At 43.2% G+C, this 14,369-nt stretch overlaps 2 protein-coding genes across 2 annotated transcripts in view; both read left to right on the top strand.

The window, feature by feature from the left end:
* Positions 1–3,610: 3,610 nt before the first annotated feature.
* On the top strand, positions 3,611–7,044 carry pfn1 (profilin 1). The gene is made up of 4 exons (XM_026911966.3): positions 3,611–3,760; positions 3,845–4,002; positions 5,519–5,714; positions 6,639–7,044. The coding sequence occupies exons 2-4, from the start codon at positions 3,871–3,873 to the stop codon at positions 6,734–6,736; spliced, it is 426 nt and encodes a 141-aa protein (XP_026767767.1). The 5' UTR covers positions 3,611–3,760; positions 3,845–3,870; the 3' UTR covers positions 6,737–7,044.
* Positions 7,045–8,889: 1,845 nt separating this feature from the next.
* eno3 (enolase 3, (beta, muscle)) overlaps positions 8,890–14,369 on the top strand; it is a 25,528-nt gene continuing 20,048 nt past the window's right edge. Inside the window, exons 1-8 of the mRNA XM_053240516.1 lie at positions 8,890–9,009; positions 10,329–10,414; positions 10,937–11,032; positions 11,140–11,198; positions 11,289–11,358; positions 11,518–11,651; positions 11,867–12,089; positions 12,366–12,563. Of these exons, the coding sequence (XP_053096491.1) occupies positions 10,330–10,414; positions 10,937–11,032; positions 11,140–11,198; positions 11,289–11,358; positions 11,518–11,651; positions 11,867–12,089; positions 12,366–12,563 (865 nt within the window). The 5' untranslated portion in view covers positions 8,890–9,009; position 10,329. The remainder of the gene's footprint in view (positions 9,010–10,328; positions 10,415–10,936; positions 11,033–11,139; positions 11,199–11,288; positions 11,359–11,517; positions 11,652–11,866; positions 12,090–12,365; positions 12,564–14,369) is intronic.

Genomic DNA, 14,369 nt, shown 5'->3' with positions numbered 1-14,369 from the left:
TTATTTTTTGAATTGATAATTAATAATTTTAAAAACTGATTTACTCATTTTGAAGGAGTCATCAGAGTAAACACAACACATCTCAATCTAAATTTCTTTTCAGCTTTACTTCTTGTCCTGGTTTAATCAGAAGTGAAGAACATATAGTACACTGTAGTGAACCCTAAGCTTCAGTTCACTGAAATACAGTCCACTTTAAACCTACTAAAGTCTTTTCACTAGCTTTGAGCATCACAGGAACACGGACAAACAGAAGTCAGAAACTGACTTTATTAAGAGATTAAAAGTTTATTTTTAGTGACTCACTCTGTAATTAAAGATTCTCAGTGGAACACTAACTTATTTACATAAGCGTTAAATAGGGACTTAAACTACAGATCTGTCTGTCTCTCTGCCTGTCTGTCTCTCTGCCTGTCTGTCTCTCTGCCTGTCTCTGCCTCTCTCTCCCTCTGTCTGTCTCTCTGCCTCTCTCCCTGTCTGTCTCTCTGCCTCTCTCTCCCTCTGTCTGTCTCTCTGCCTCTCTCCCTGTCTGTCTCTCTGCCTCTCTCTCCCCCTGTCTGTCTCTCTGCCTCTCTCCCTGTCTGTCTCTCTGCCTCTCTCTCCCTCTGTCTGTCTCTCTGCCTCTCTCTCCCCCTGTCTGTCTCTCTGCCTCTCTCCCTGTCTGTCTCTCTGCCTCTCTCCCTCTGTCTGTCTCTCTGCCTCTCTCCCTCTGTCTGTCTCTCTCTCTGCCTGCCTCTGCCTCTCTCTCTGTCCGTCTGTCTCTCTCTGTCCGTCTGTCTGTCTGTCTCTCTCTGTCTCTCTGCCTGTCTCTCCGTTTGTCTGTCTCTCCCTCTGTCTGTCTCTCCCTCTGTCTGTCTCTCCCTCTGTCTGTCTCTGCCTCTGTCTGTCTCTGCCTGTCTCTCACTATTAGCACTGTAACTTTACATCATCATTTACAGAAGTGTGGCTGTGATCCTGCAGTAATCCTTAAAAACACACCCTGATTGTGTGTAACTTGTTCATGAAAATTTTAAACATCACTCTCTCTCTCTCTCTCTCTCTCTCTCTCTCTCTGAGCCAGTGTATCATACACAAAAAGAATCTGTTTTCATGTAGACGAGTATGCACACATTGATGTCCGATTAACATGATGAGTAACTGGGGTGTGGCCAAGTGGGTGTGGCCAAACAGGGCCAACCCCTTGTTTAACACGAAGGATAAAAATTATTCCTTTGGATTATTGATGTTGTGAGTTATCTATAAGACTGGAGCTAACGTGTCTCTCGGATGTTCCACAACATTGAATCTGATTATAACCCATTAAAATGTGCGACACGTTGTTCATTAATAGAGTAAACATTGTAATCATTGGCAAAGTGTTGTGGTATAAGTGGAATAGAACACTCCAGACCGTGCTGTTATATGAAAATAATATAGTTCAGGTGGGAACAGTAGCTCTGCTTTGCATCGTGCCTCATCACTCCATCCTGGCCTGGATTATTTTCATATAACAGCACAGTCTGGAGTGTGTTATTCCTTATAATGTCATAATGCCAGAGTATGATTGGTTTAAAGCAGGAGAGGAGGTTACAGTGGAGGTGGAGAGGAGGTACGGTGGAGAGGAGGTACGGTGGAGGTGGAGAGGAGTTTACAGTGGAGGTGGAGAGGAGGTTACAGTGGAGGTGGAGAGGAGGTTACAGTGGAGGTGGAGAGGAGGTTACAGTGGAGGTGGAGAAGATGTATGGTGGAGGTGGAGAGGAGGTATGGTGGAGGTGGAGAAGAGGTACGGTGGAGGTGGAGAGGAGTTTACAGTGGAGGTGGAGAGGAGGTACGGTGGAGGTGGAGAGGAGGTACGGTGGAGGTGGAGAAGATGTACGGTGGAGGTGGAGAAGAGGTACGGTGGAGGTGGAGAAGAGGTATGGTGGAGGTGGAGAGGAGGTATGGTGGAGGTGGAGAGGAGGTACGGTGGAGGTGGAGAGGTGGTATGGTGGAGGTGGAGAGGAGGTACGGTGGAGGTGGAGAGGAGGTACGGTGGAGGTGGAGAAGAGGTACGGTGGAGGTGGAGAGGAGGTATGGTGGAGGTGGAGAGGAGGTACGGTGGAGGTGGAGAGGAGGTACAGTGGAGGTGGAGAAGAGGTACGGTGGAGGTGGAGAAGATGTACGGTGGAGGTGGAGAGGAGGTACAGTTTAGTCATTAATGGTCTCAGCTACTGATCAGACAGTTAAAAAGTAAAATCAGTTGGTTTCTGATGAACCTGTATGAACCTAGCCTGACTAATGAGCTCTTGTTTCCTTCCATTAGCACATTTGTAGAAGAAACAGAAACAGAGAACTGTCGCTCTCACTGTCATTTTCATTACAGATCTGTTTTTATCCACATTCTTTAGTGCCGTTGTGGAAAGTGACCGTTTCGATGCACGTTTAAATCTCTCAACCAATCAGAGTGTCTCGCTGAGGAGCTCCACTCTTGCAGCCGTATTTTATGGAGCTCTGGTCACAGAGCAGCAGTGTTTTATTTAAAATAATTTAAACATGCTCACAAAGGAACCAGTGGTGTGTGTGTGTGTGTGTGTGTGTGTGTGTGTGTGTGTGTGTGTGTGTGTGTGTGTGTGTGCTTACATTCAAATGCAACTTGTGAACATGTGCTTTCCACACAGGAAGTCAAATACACAATGCACTCCATTCAGGTAGTTAAAGTCAGTAGTGAAAAAGTCTACGAGCTTTTTCAGAACTTTTCACAAATAACTCGAAACAAAAACAGAAAATGGTTTTAATATGATGGGTGTATACACTCACCGTCCACTTTAATAGGAACACCTGTACACCTGCACATTCATGCAGTTATCCAATCAGCCAATCATGTAGCAGCAGCACGATGCATAAACTCCTGCAAGTGCAGGTCAAGAGCTTCAGTTAATGTTCACACCAAACATCAGCATGAAGAAGAAGTGTGATCTCTGTGACTTTAACCATGCCATGGATGTTGGAGGTGTTAGATGTGCTGGTTTGAGTTTTTCAGAAACTGCTGATCTCCTGAGGTTTTCACACACAACAGTCTCTAAAAACCCTGAGTGAGGACAGGTCTGTGGATGGAAACGCCGTGCTGATGAGAGATCAGAGGAGAATGACCAGACTGCTTCGAGCTGCTAGGAAGTCTATAGTAACTCAATCACTCTTTACAACCATGGTGAGCAGAAAAGCATCTCAGCATCTCAGCATGCACAACACATCCAGCCTTGAGGTGGATGAGCTACAACAGCAGAAGACCACATCAGGTTCCTCTGCTCTCAGCCAGGAACAGGAATCTGAGGCTCTTATGGTTATCATGGCTAATCTTCAACTGTCCAGATTGGGAAATGTGTGTGTGTATACATGTGTGTATATATATGTGTGTGTATACATGTGTGTATATATATATGTGTGTGTGGTCAGGATTGGAGCTAAACTTTGGTCTGTAGTTGTCAGTGTTTAGATTTTGATCATCAGTCTCGTGCACGTTGTATTTGGAGAGATTCACGGTGTGCGCGTGCTTTTTAACTTTTCCCTGTGGAATTTTCTGCTCGGTTTATCTAACGGCGTGGAGACAGACACGTTTCATCTTTACAAACTCTCTCTCTCTCTCTCTCTCTCTCTCCCTCTCTCTGCGGAAGTGACCCCCCGAGGCAGGGCAGGGCGTGCGCGCGGAACTGAGCCTGCAGTATAAAACTCTCGGCAACTTCCTCGTGCTCACTTTTGCATCGCAGCAGCTTTGCTTAAAGTCACCAGGAGGATCCGAGCACAGGTACCGAGCGCGCGCTCACTTCATCACTTCACTTCTCTTTTTACACACACTTTATAACTTTTACATTTTCTAAATCCGTTAAAGCTCCAAAAACAAAAGCAGAGTGAAAGATGAGTTGGGACAGCTACATCCAGAGTCTGATCAAGAGCGAGTGGCTGGACGACGCCGTCATCATCGGGCACACGCCGGGACAGGAGTCAGTGTGGGCGGCAGCACCGGGCGGCTGGCTGAGCGGGGTCACGGTACGCGCTCTGTCTCTCTCTCTCTCTCTCTCTCTCACACACACACACACACACACACACACACACACACACACACGCTGCAAGTCGCCAATATGCGCGTGCAACTGAATACATCATGAATTTATCCTGTGCCAGTGTAAGCACCGTTGCGCGCGGACCTCTGTGACGTAGCGCACCTGGTGCTTTGATGTTTCTACTGTTTATTAATTATTACTGCTTCATTAGCTAGTGATGAGCCGGATGGAGAAATGGGCGTGGTTTAGATTCTTCCTCTGTGTGTGATAAGCTGACTGAGCATCGAGACGTGACATGTGCACGCGCTTCGCTTTAAGCGTATCGCGTGTGTAACCATCATCTATCTTCACCAACCCCGACACTTACTTCCATACTGTGTGTGTGTGTGTGTGTGTGTGTCTCACTGGTTCGGGGCTCGTGCGTCCAGGGATGATCAAACGGTTTTTCCCTTAAACTGAGCAGCTCTGTGCGCGCGCTGTGAGCTCTGCAGCCAAACCGCTCCTTATTTGGTCACGCGCGAATAAAAAAGCAGGAAGTAGTGCAGCGGGGCTCAAGAGGGTGCGACCCACTTCCGGCTGAGCCTGCACAACACTCCAATTAGCAGCGCGTGTGTTTAATCACATAATTTAGTTTTAATTTAGAGGGGTTTTTTTTTGTGTTTTTTTTTAATAGTTTTATTGTGTGTGTTAGCAAGAGAGAGAGAGAGAGACTGTGTGTGTGAGTGTGTGTGTGAGAGTGAGACAAAGAGAGAATTTCTTCCTTACATGCTTGCTTTTGCTCAGTGTCATATGATGAACACACTCCATACTTCACTGACTGAATGCAGCCATGCAGGAGTAACACACACACACACACACACACACACACACACACACACAGAAAGAGATAGATAGAGATAGATAGAGAGAGAGATTTTGTGTCTGTGCTTGTTCCCCTGTTCAAGTCTCCACATGTCTTTACTATCCATTACACCACCACTATGCCACACACACACACACACACACACACACACACACTAGTCCTATTTGTCTACTTTAGCGTAGTCCTTGTTACACTTGGTTAGTTATCGTTCAACAATAGTAGTCCTTATTATATCATTAAAGTGATCAAGTCCTCACTAATCTAACTGAAAAGTTTAGTTCCAGTTAGACAAATGTCAAGTGTGTGTTAGTGTGTTGTAATGTTAGCTTTGCTTTAAGCAATGTTTTCATCATAATTCTCTTGTGGTGACTGTGTGTGTGTGTGTGTGTGTGTGTGTGTGTGTGTGTGCGCGCGCGTGCGCGACAAGTTTAAATGAAGCAACACTCTCTAAGCATGATGAGACACGAAACTGCTCTACAGTAGGAATGTTTGTTGATGTAGGTATCTGCGCGTGTGTGTGTCTGTGTGTGTTGAGGTTGGCGGGGCTCTGCGAAAATCCACCTACATGTTACAACGTGTGTGTGTGTGTGTGTGTGTGTGTGTACTGTAGCATAATTCCAAATTCTCTCTCTCTCTCTAGGCAGCGGAGGTGAAGGCACTCATAGCAAATGACCGTAGCAGTTTATTTGCTAATGGAGTGACCTTAGCAGGCAAGAAGTGCACAGTGCTGAGAGACGCCCTTAACGTGGATGGACAGAACACCATGGACGTGAAAATGAAGACCTCAGATAAAGACCCTGATCCCTTTCCCTTCACTATTGGCAAAGCAAATAAAGGTAACACACACAAAACACAACACAGATCCACACTTTATTACTCTAGGGTGCAAAAACCCTGCACTACAAAGTGCACAAAAACAGAACTTGGTTTTTACCATCCTTTCTTTACCAGTTTCATGGGGACTAAAGTAGACTAATGGGGACTTTACTAATTTACTGGTTTAATGGGGACTAAAGTAGACTAATGGGGACTTTACTAATTTACTGAGGGTTCAGATAGACTAAATCAGTTCAATTCAGTTTTTTTTTCCCAACAGCACTTTTATCAGTAGATATATTCACAGTGCCACTTTAAAGAAATCTAGATATAGTTGTAGATCTCTAATGAGCCAGAAGGAATAGTTTTGAGGAAAAACTCCCTGAGACAACATGAGGAAGAAACCTTTAAAAGGGAACCCATCCTCATCTGCGTGACACCAGATGTGATAATTAGTTATTACTCTTCCACAACTGTATACTAAAAGATCATGTGGGACTAAAGTAAATTAATGAGGATTTTGCTATTATAATGGACTTTGAGAAAAGAAAAGATAAACTTTGAATATATTCGGTTAAAAAATGTAGATAAAGACATTCTGGTAATAAAAATAATCTTTACAAACTGTGCAACAGTGACCAACATAACCATGTAAGTAAAGTAAACTAAAATAAACTAGTAACTAGTATCATGTAGACTTGAACATCATTGTCCACTGTGATCCTGGAGGTGATTTTGCTGTTGTCATGGTGATCGCTGTAGTTTTCTTGAGTTGGTGGAAAATGAACTTCGACCCTGAGTTTCATTTATTCTTGTTTGGGCTGGTTCTCATTATTAATGTGCACTGGAGAAGTTTTCTGAGGTTAATGAACTGACTCTGTCTCTCTCTCGCTGTCTCTCTCTCGCTGTCTCTCTCTCGCTGTCTCTCTCTCGCTGTCTCTCAGCTCTGGTCATAGCTAAAGGAGTGAAAGATGCTCATGGAGGAAAGGTCAATCCTCCCGTCTACGATATGACTGCTTACCTCCGGAAGATGAATCTCTGAACCTCCATACACCTCTTCCTCTCTCTCTCAGACACACACACACACACACACACACACACACACACACACACATATCCAGGCAACTCCAGCAGGGTGTTCTCAGTGAATCTGGAGAACATGCTGCATGTGATGGATCGATTCAGCACCTGTCAATTTGATTGGTTGATTGATGGTACTCATTGAGGAATGGGCGGAGCTTCATCTCAGGCATCTGTTTATTAGATTTTTTTTGTTAGTTTATTATTTTGATGCTGAACCGAACAAATGTTCAAATGTTAGCCCAATAAAGATAACAAAGTTTATTCTGAGATCATGACTGAGTGTGTATGAGTTTTTGGTGTGTGTTTTTGTGTTATTTTGTGCATTATGAAATAATCATCAGGAGTAGAAACGCGAAACTAACACACACACACACACACACACACACACACACACACACAAGCAGAAGAATGGCTGGAACTTGTCTAGTGCGTGAAGTCCTCCCATCATAACTACACAACTGTCCCCATAAACAAGTGTGTGTGTGTGTGGTTACTTGTGTGTAAATGTCTAATGTTTCAGAATGTCCACCCATAACAGTGAATCTAAACTTAGCCTGTGTGTGTGTTTGACTGCCCTTTCAATTCAAACTTAATCCCACTGTCACATTTCTTTCTTTAAGTGAACTTTGACCTTTAAGTGTTAAAGGGAGCGTCTGAGTTTTACACGACTTCAGCAATTGTGAAAAAATCCCTGAGAGAAAAATTAAAACAAAATAAAACTAACATCTTTGTTTTCATCAAAATATGTGTAAAAATTTTAAAATGATATAATTTCATATTTCAAAGTTAATATCAAAACAGTTTGTTGTTGTGTTCAAAATGGCCGCGACCACCGTGTTGATTTTATTTTTATATATAACAGTTTGGTAAACCTTATATTTAGATCTGAGCAACTCACTAGTGTGACAGAAGCATGAGAGAATTTTAGCCTTTAGCTAGCATGATGCAAATTGGTGGTTATATTACTTGTTATTGAAGTGGAGAAACCAGTGAATGTGAAATTCAAACACATTTTAGGTACGTTATTGAGATCCTAGAATAGGTTTAACCTACAGATATGTTATGGTCATGTGAGCTACTAATGATCAAATCCAACTCACAAAGCCACACCCCCTACAACTGCTTATAATAAATGTCAAAACAGTCAGTGTGTATTAATATGAGGTGTGTGTTACATGTGTTTAGTGTGATGAGTGTGTGTCCGTGGTGGAGGCACTCCCATCTCTGTGATTTATATACACATCAAATATGCCGTCTGTTTTTTTCCAAAATGAGATGATTTATTATTGTAACTGTGATAAGGTCCCCGGAGTGTTTAGGCCGCGGCGCGCTCACCGCCGCGGCCCGGGTTCGATTCCCCGCCAGGGAACCGACCCCACGTGCAACAGTGCGCTCTCGGTGCCGGGCCCAGGCCCGGATAAAACTGGGGAGGGTTGCGTCAGGAAAGGCATCCGGTGTAAAAACTGTGCCAAATCAAATATGCGGACCAACGATCTGCTGTGGCGACCCCTAACAGGAGCAGCCGAAAGAGGAACAACAACAACATTGTAACTCTCATTTTTTTATTGTCTGCTGTATTTTTTAACATCTGACTTTGTGTTGCATCGTATTGATGGATATATGACACGCCGTTGTGTAATGTCGGTGTTCAACATGGCCGAGGTGTGAGAGGAAGTCGATGCGCAGGAGTGTGGGAAACTGTTCTTAGTAAGAAATAATGAAAAGAGAATAAAAGCGTGTGTGCACACGACAATCCAAAAGCAGTGAAGAAAACGCTTTCAACAACACACACTGCACCCACTTCCTGTCAGTTGCTCACTTCCTGTTAGCAACCCAAACCAGCTACATCATGAATAACACACAGCACACATTCCCTGACATTCATATTCCTAAACATGTTGACTGCATGAAGTTATTTATACATGTTTAAAACATTACATCATGTGAACATTTTCTAATTACAATATTATTTTATTGAGTCTGAATGTTTTTCCTTTTATTTACACTCAGTACACCAATTCATTTGTTATCCCTAAGTTAAATTAAAGTCAGTTCATGAAGGATGTGTGTGTGTGTGTTTTCCTGCATGATGAGTGTGTGTAGTTTTGAGACGCTCCCTATCCAGTAGACCATATACGGCTGTGGAATGGTGGACTATAAATGGGGCAGCTGTTTTCTAAGTCAGTGCACACACGTACACACACACACTGCTGAATACACCGACTGAACCAGGTAACGCAACTCACTTTACTGCATCATTTCTGTGTATGTGTGTGTATGTGTGTATGTGTGTGTGTGTGCATTAACCTTGGTGAGGACCAAATGACCCCATCTGACAAAACTTACAAAAATTGTAGCTTTTATTTAAAAACCTAAAAGAGCTGAAAGATCCTCACAAAAATAGTAAGACAGCTGTGTGTGTGTGTGTGTGTGTGTGTGTGTGTGTGTGTGTGTGTGTGTGCGTTGTGTGAGGCAAAGCTCTAGCGCAGGACAGTGATCTGAAGGCAGAACTGTGATGTACAGTAACACTGAGTCTGTGCTGTATGATGTGTAAGTCGTAATTACTAACGTGATGTAATCAGGTTGTTTAATATGCAAATGAGCCCCTGACCAATCACTGAATGTGTTATTACAATGCGTGCTGAAATTCTGAAAAATATGCAAATATATGTGATTTACATAATTCTCCTAACCAATGAATTTATTACTGTATCGTACAGTGATGTCCTCTGAGTCAGGCTGTAGAACACACTGTTCTTCACTTATTGTAATGCTATTAGCATTTACATTTTTAATCTATAGTGTGTGTGTGTGCGAGCAAAGTCCAGTTTAGACACTCACTTTGCGTCACATACACTTGCTGCGCAACATGTGCACTGATATGAACTGGACTCTTGGCCCACACGCACACACACACACACACACACACACGTGCACACACACACCGAGGGCACTTGGGCTGGTGATAAGGTGTTGAGTCCTGATTGGTCAGCTGAGGTGGAGGAGAGGCAGGTGAGCTAAAGGACGCATCTGAGTGGAGTGTGAGAGTCAGTTACTGTGTGTGTGTGTGTGTGTGTGTGTGTGTGTGTGTGTGTGTGTGTGTGTGTGTGTGTGAGAGAGAGACCATATTTAATTCTGTTGCATTTATATGAGTTTAATTTATTGTAACTAACAATAAATTGTTAATTACAATTTATTACAGGCGTTCAGCCTGAGGATGGAATGTGTTCACACTAAGTTTAGGAAAAAGTAGGACTCCTAACTGCACACACACACACACACACACACACACGTCTGCAATGTAAAGGGCAGAGATAATGAAGTACTCTACAATGACAGTATCTGACCACACACACACACACACACACACACACACACACACACACACACACTATAAATAGGATTCTTTAGATAGCTGTATCTACAGGGACAGCTGCAAGTGTGTGTGTGTGTGTGTGTGTGTAAAGACAAACAGAAAGCAAGTGAACAAAAGTTTTTTTTTGTTTCTGAATGTTTCATTCTCCTTCTGTCTCTCTCTCTCTCTCTCTCAGGATGTCCATCACTAAGATTCAGGCCCGTGAGATCCTCGACTCTCGAGGAAACCCCACTGTGGAGGTCGACCTTTACACAGCCAAAGGTTTCACACACACACACACACACACACACACACACACACACACACACACATACACACACACATACACATACACAAACAGACATGTCCAGCAGAATGTGAGATCTCCTGCTGAACAAAAGGTGAAAATCTTGTGGATGGGTGTGGGGAAGGTACCGGTCCGAGAGTGTGTTCTTCAGTATTCTGACACACAGCTGTAGAGGAGGAACAGGTGCCAGGTGATGATCTCAGGATAATACAGGCAGAGTGCACCAGAATGTGTGTGTGTGTGTGTGTGTGTGTGTGAAATGGGGCAGCAGTGTGTTCCAGTGCTTGAAGGTCACCTTCATTATGCTCGGTGGAGGTCTGTTGGGCTGAGAGTTCTGGTGCCTCGGTTCTCCTTCCATCACTGATCTCACTGGTGTTTGTTCAAAACAATTCACTTCACTGACACCTAGAGAACCTCTAAATCTAAACATCTCTCTCTGTGTCTCTCTCTCTATCTATTTCTGTGTGTGTGTCTCTCTCTCTCTCTCTGTTTCTCAGGTCTCTTTAGAGCTGCTGTTCCCAGCGGAGCCTCCACTGGTGTTCACGAGGCTTTGGAGCTCCGAGATGGAGACAAGACCCGCTACCTGGGCAAAGGTACATACACACACACACACAGGTTCAAAGTCCTTCTCTGTTTCTCACTCTCACTATTTTTCTAAATGTAATTGTGGTGTGTGTGTGTGTGTGTGTGTGTGAGACAGGCACTCAGAAGGCTGTAGATCATGTCAATAAGGACATCGGTCCCAAACTGATTGAGAAGGTAAAAACGCACTACATTCATTGCAGCTTAGTGTGTATTAGGGATTACCATGACCTTATGTGTGTTACGTGTGTGTGTGTGTGTTGATAGAAATTCAGTGTGGTCGAGCAGGAGAAGATTGATAAGTTTATGCTGGAACTTGATGGAACTGAGAACAAATGTAAGTATCTTTCTCTCTCTCTCATACACACACACACACACATACACACTTATGCTATGCTTAATAAAAAATTATCTACACAAACTCAGTAGAACTTGTTTTATGGCTTTGTCTCACTCTACTTCTTCGTGTTTGTCTCTCTCGTGTGTGTGTGTGTAGCTAAGTTTGGTGCTAACGCGATCCTCGGTGTGTCTCTGGCGGTGTGTAAGGCGGGAGCAGCGGAGAAAGGAGTTCCCCTTTACAGACACATCGCTGACCTCGCAGGAAACAAGAACGTCATCCTGCCTGTACCTGTATGTACTGGCACACACACACACACACACACACACACACACACAGACACACACACCACCTCCATCATCCAACCACAAGCACCTCACCATATTCCTGTGATTATGTATCACCATGACTCCATGCTTACCTTTAGCTGCATGATATTGTCATTATCAGCAGAAGGTCATGATCTTACTGTGTGTGTGTGTGTGTGTGTGTGTGTGTGCGCGCACAGGCGTTTAATGTGATTAACGGAGGTTCTCATGCTGGGAACAAGCTGGCCATGCAGGAGTTCATGATCCTGCCAGTGGGAGCGAACAGTTTCAGCGAGGCGATGCGAGTTGGTGCTGAAGTTTATCACAACCTGAAAAACGTCATTAAAGCCAAATACGGAAAGGACGCTACCAACGTGGGGGATGAGGGGGGGTTCGCCCCCAACATCCTGGAGAATAACGAGGGTAAGAGCACTTTTATCTCATCACACTTATTTTATATCAAATCACCATGATTTTCACTAAAGTACGGCTGAGGTCAGTGAAACTGAAGCGTGAGTTTAGTGGCGTATAAACACAGCCAGCTGTCGTCCCTTACAGAAAAATCAGTTATATTTCACATGCGTTTATACACAACGTTTAGCACACAATCAAACAAACTACACAGGAAAGTTCACCTGATTTTCCTGTAAAGGTGTAAAAACTGAAAAAGTGTGCGTGTGTGTGCGTGTGTGTGTGTAGCATTGGAGCTGTTAAAGTCTGCTATACAGAAGGCAGGTTATCCGGATAAGATCATCATCGGGATGGACGTTGCAGCGTCGGAGTTCCACAAAGCAGGAAAATACGATCTGGACTTTAAATCTCCCGACGACCCAAAACGCTACATCACAGGGACAGAACTGGGAGACCTGTACAAGAGCTTCATCAGGAACTACCCAGGTACACACACACACACACACACACACAGTATTGGAACCTCTCTACCCTGAACACCATCAGGAAAGAAGCTCCACAGCAGCAGATGTGATCTGGATGGTGGTTTATTCCTCATGTCACCAACATGCCATGCTAATCGCACTAGCCAGACTAGTGTCTTCACTAGAACCACGGTTCTCTCAGCGGCGGAGTCCGGGGGTGTGTGAAGTGTAGACAGGGCGTCTGCAGTGATGGAAACCACAGCACACTGTTATCAAAGTTATTATAAACAATTACATCTGGAATCTAATGTGAATTTTAATAAAAATGTGTTCTATGGAGGGGAAGTTACGAAATAAAAAAAAAAACTTTGTCTTTCTAATAATTAACCAAAATATTATCTTACTTATTAAAATAAATTTTTTGTTAAGGGTTCAGGGTTTTGAGAGTTTTTACAGTTAAAGTGTCCCTGACTCTAAACACAATCAGGTTTGTTTCAGAAATAAACACAGATCCTCCAGAGAAACGAAATCAACAGCAGGACAGCGATCAGTAATAAAAGCTCATTAGCAACTGACGAGAATCGACACAGAGTGGTTTTCTACTGCGAGTGAGACTGTGATTGAGTCCAGGTGCAGTCAGTAATCAGTCATCAGGAGACCATGAACACGAGAGTGGCTGAGATGGCCGTGTGTTGTAGTCCTTGGCGGCCATATTTGTAGGCCGTGCTGTATTCTGGGAGCTGTAGTTTGACACCGATTCTGGTGTAGACATGACAAATAATACGTTGTACACTTATTGCCCGTTTTCCGTCATTCTTAAATGATCATCCTCTGTTGTTATTAAAAGAAATTTATATTGAATTGTATTGAAATGCTGCTTAAAGGACACCAGAAGCACTCAGAGTATGTTCAGCTTTATAGAAATTCTCACTGTGTGTCCAGAGAACTTTTCTGGAACAGAACAAACCCAAAGTAAAAATCTGATAAAATATTATTACATGGAATTTCTTGTTAAATGTAAATAACGTTTCTCTGACTTGGGAAAGACACTGTTGTTTTAAAACTCAATTCACTGCTTCCTCAGTCACATTAGACAGAATATAAAAAGCTTCCAGAAAGTTCCACAGGGCGTCTGGTTTAGGAGTTGAATACAGTTATATAATTAAAAAAAAGATGAAGAGATTTAAAAATATAAATAAAGTTGCTATAAATTGTAAATAAAAAAATACTTTTATCCAGCAGTGCTGTTTTTTCCCAGTGTTTCCAGGGCATAATAGCATTTAATTCACATTAAAAAAAAAAAAAAAAACTACTTGAACCTTAAGAAGAAATGTTCCGGTACCTGCCTGAACCATAAGTTCCCAATATCTAGGTAATTTTAGTTTGCTAACTTGCTAATAAAACTAAACCCGACACTATCAGTTATTGTGTATTTGCTTTGTAGCTTGCTACTTCACTGTGAAACAAAAACAAACCTGGAATAACATGAAAGTGAATGTAATGCTAGACTCGTGTGTACAATCCTGACGTCAGCGAATCAGACAGCTCTACCTAGATACTTTTCCTGGTGTTGCTTTGTTCCGGAGCTCGCTGCTGCTTTGTGATGGTTGTTGATGTCAGTAGATATTAGAGCAGATGTAGTATAATTTTAACAGCAGGTAGAAACTGATGAAAATGATGCAGTTGGAAAGCGAAGACTCATTTCTGATTCCTGTGCAACCTGTGAAGCGTACGAGGCGGGCCAGCAGAAAAGCGATGTGGGTTTATGGTGAATGATCGCTCTAACAGCAGCAGAAACACTGTACGTGTGTTTCACAAAAGCAGACGA

The sequence above is a fragment of the Pangasianodon hypophthalmus genome, chromosome 16 (genome assembly GCF_027358585.1).
Source record: "Pangasianodon hypophthalmus isolate fPanHyp1 chromosome 16, fPanHyp1.pri, whole genome shotgun sequence".
Taxonomy (NCBI): Eukaryota; Metazoa; Chordata; class Actinopteri; order Siluriformes; family Pangasiidae; genus Pangasianodon; species Pangasianodon hypophthalmus.
Note: the sequence above shows the minus strand (reverse complement) of the source record. Positions and strands in the feature narration are given on the sequence as shown.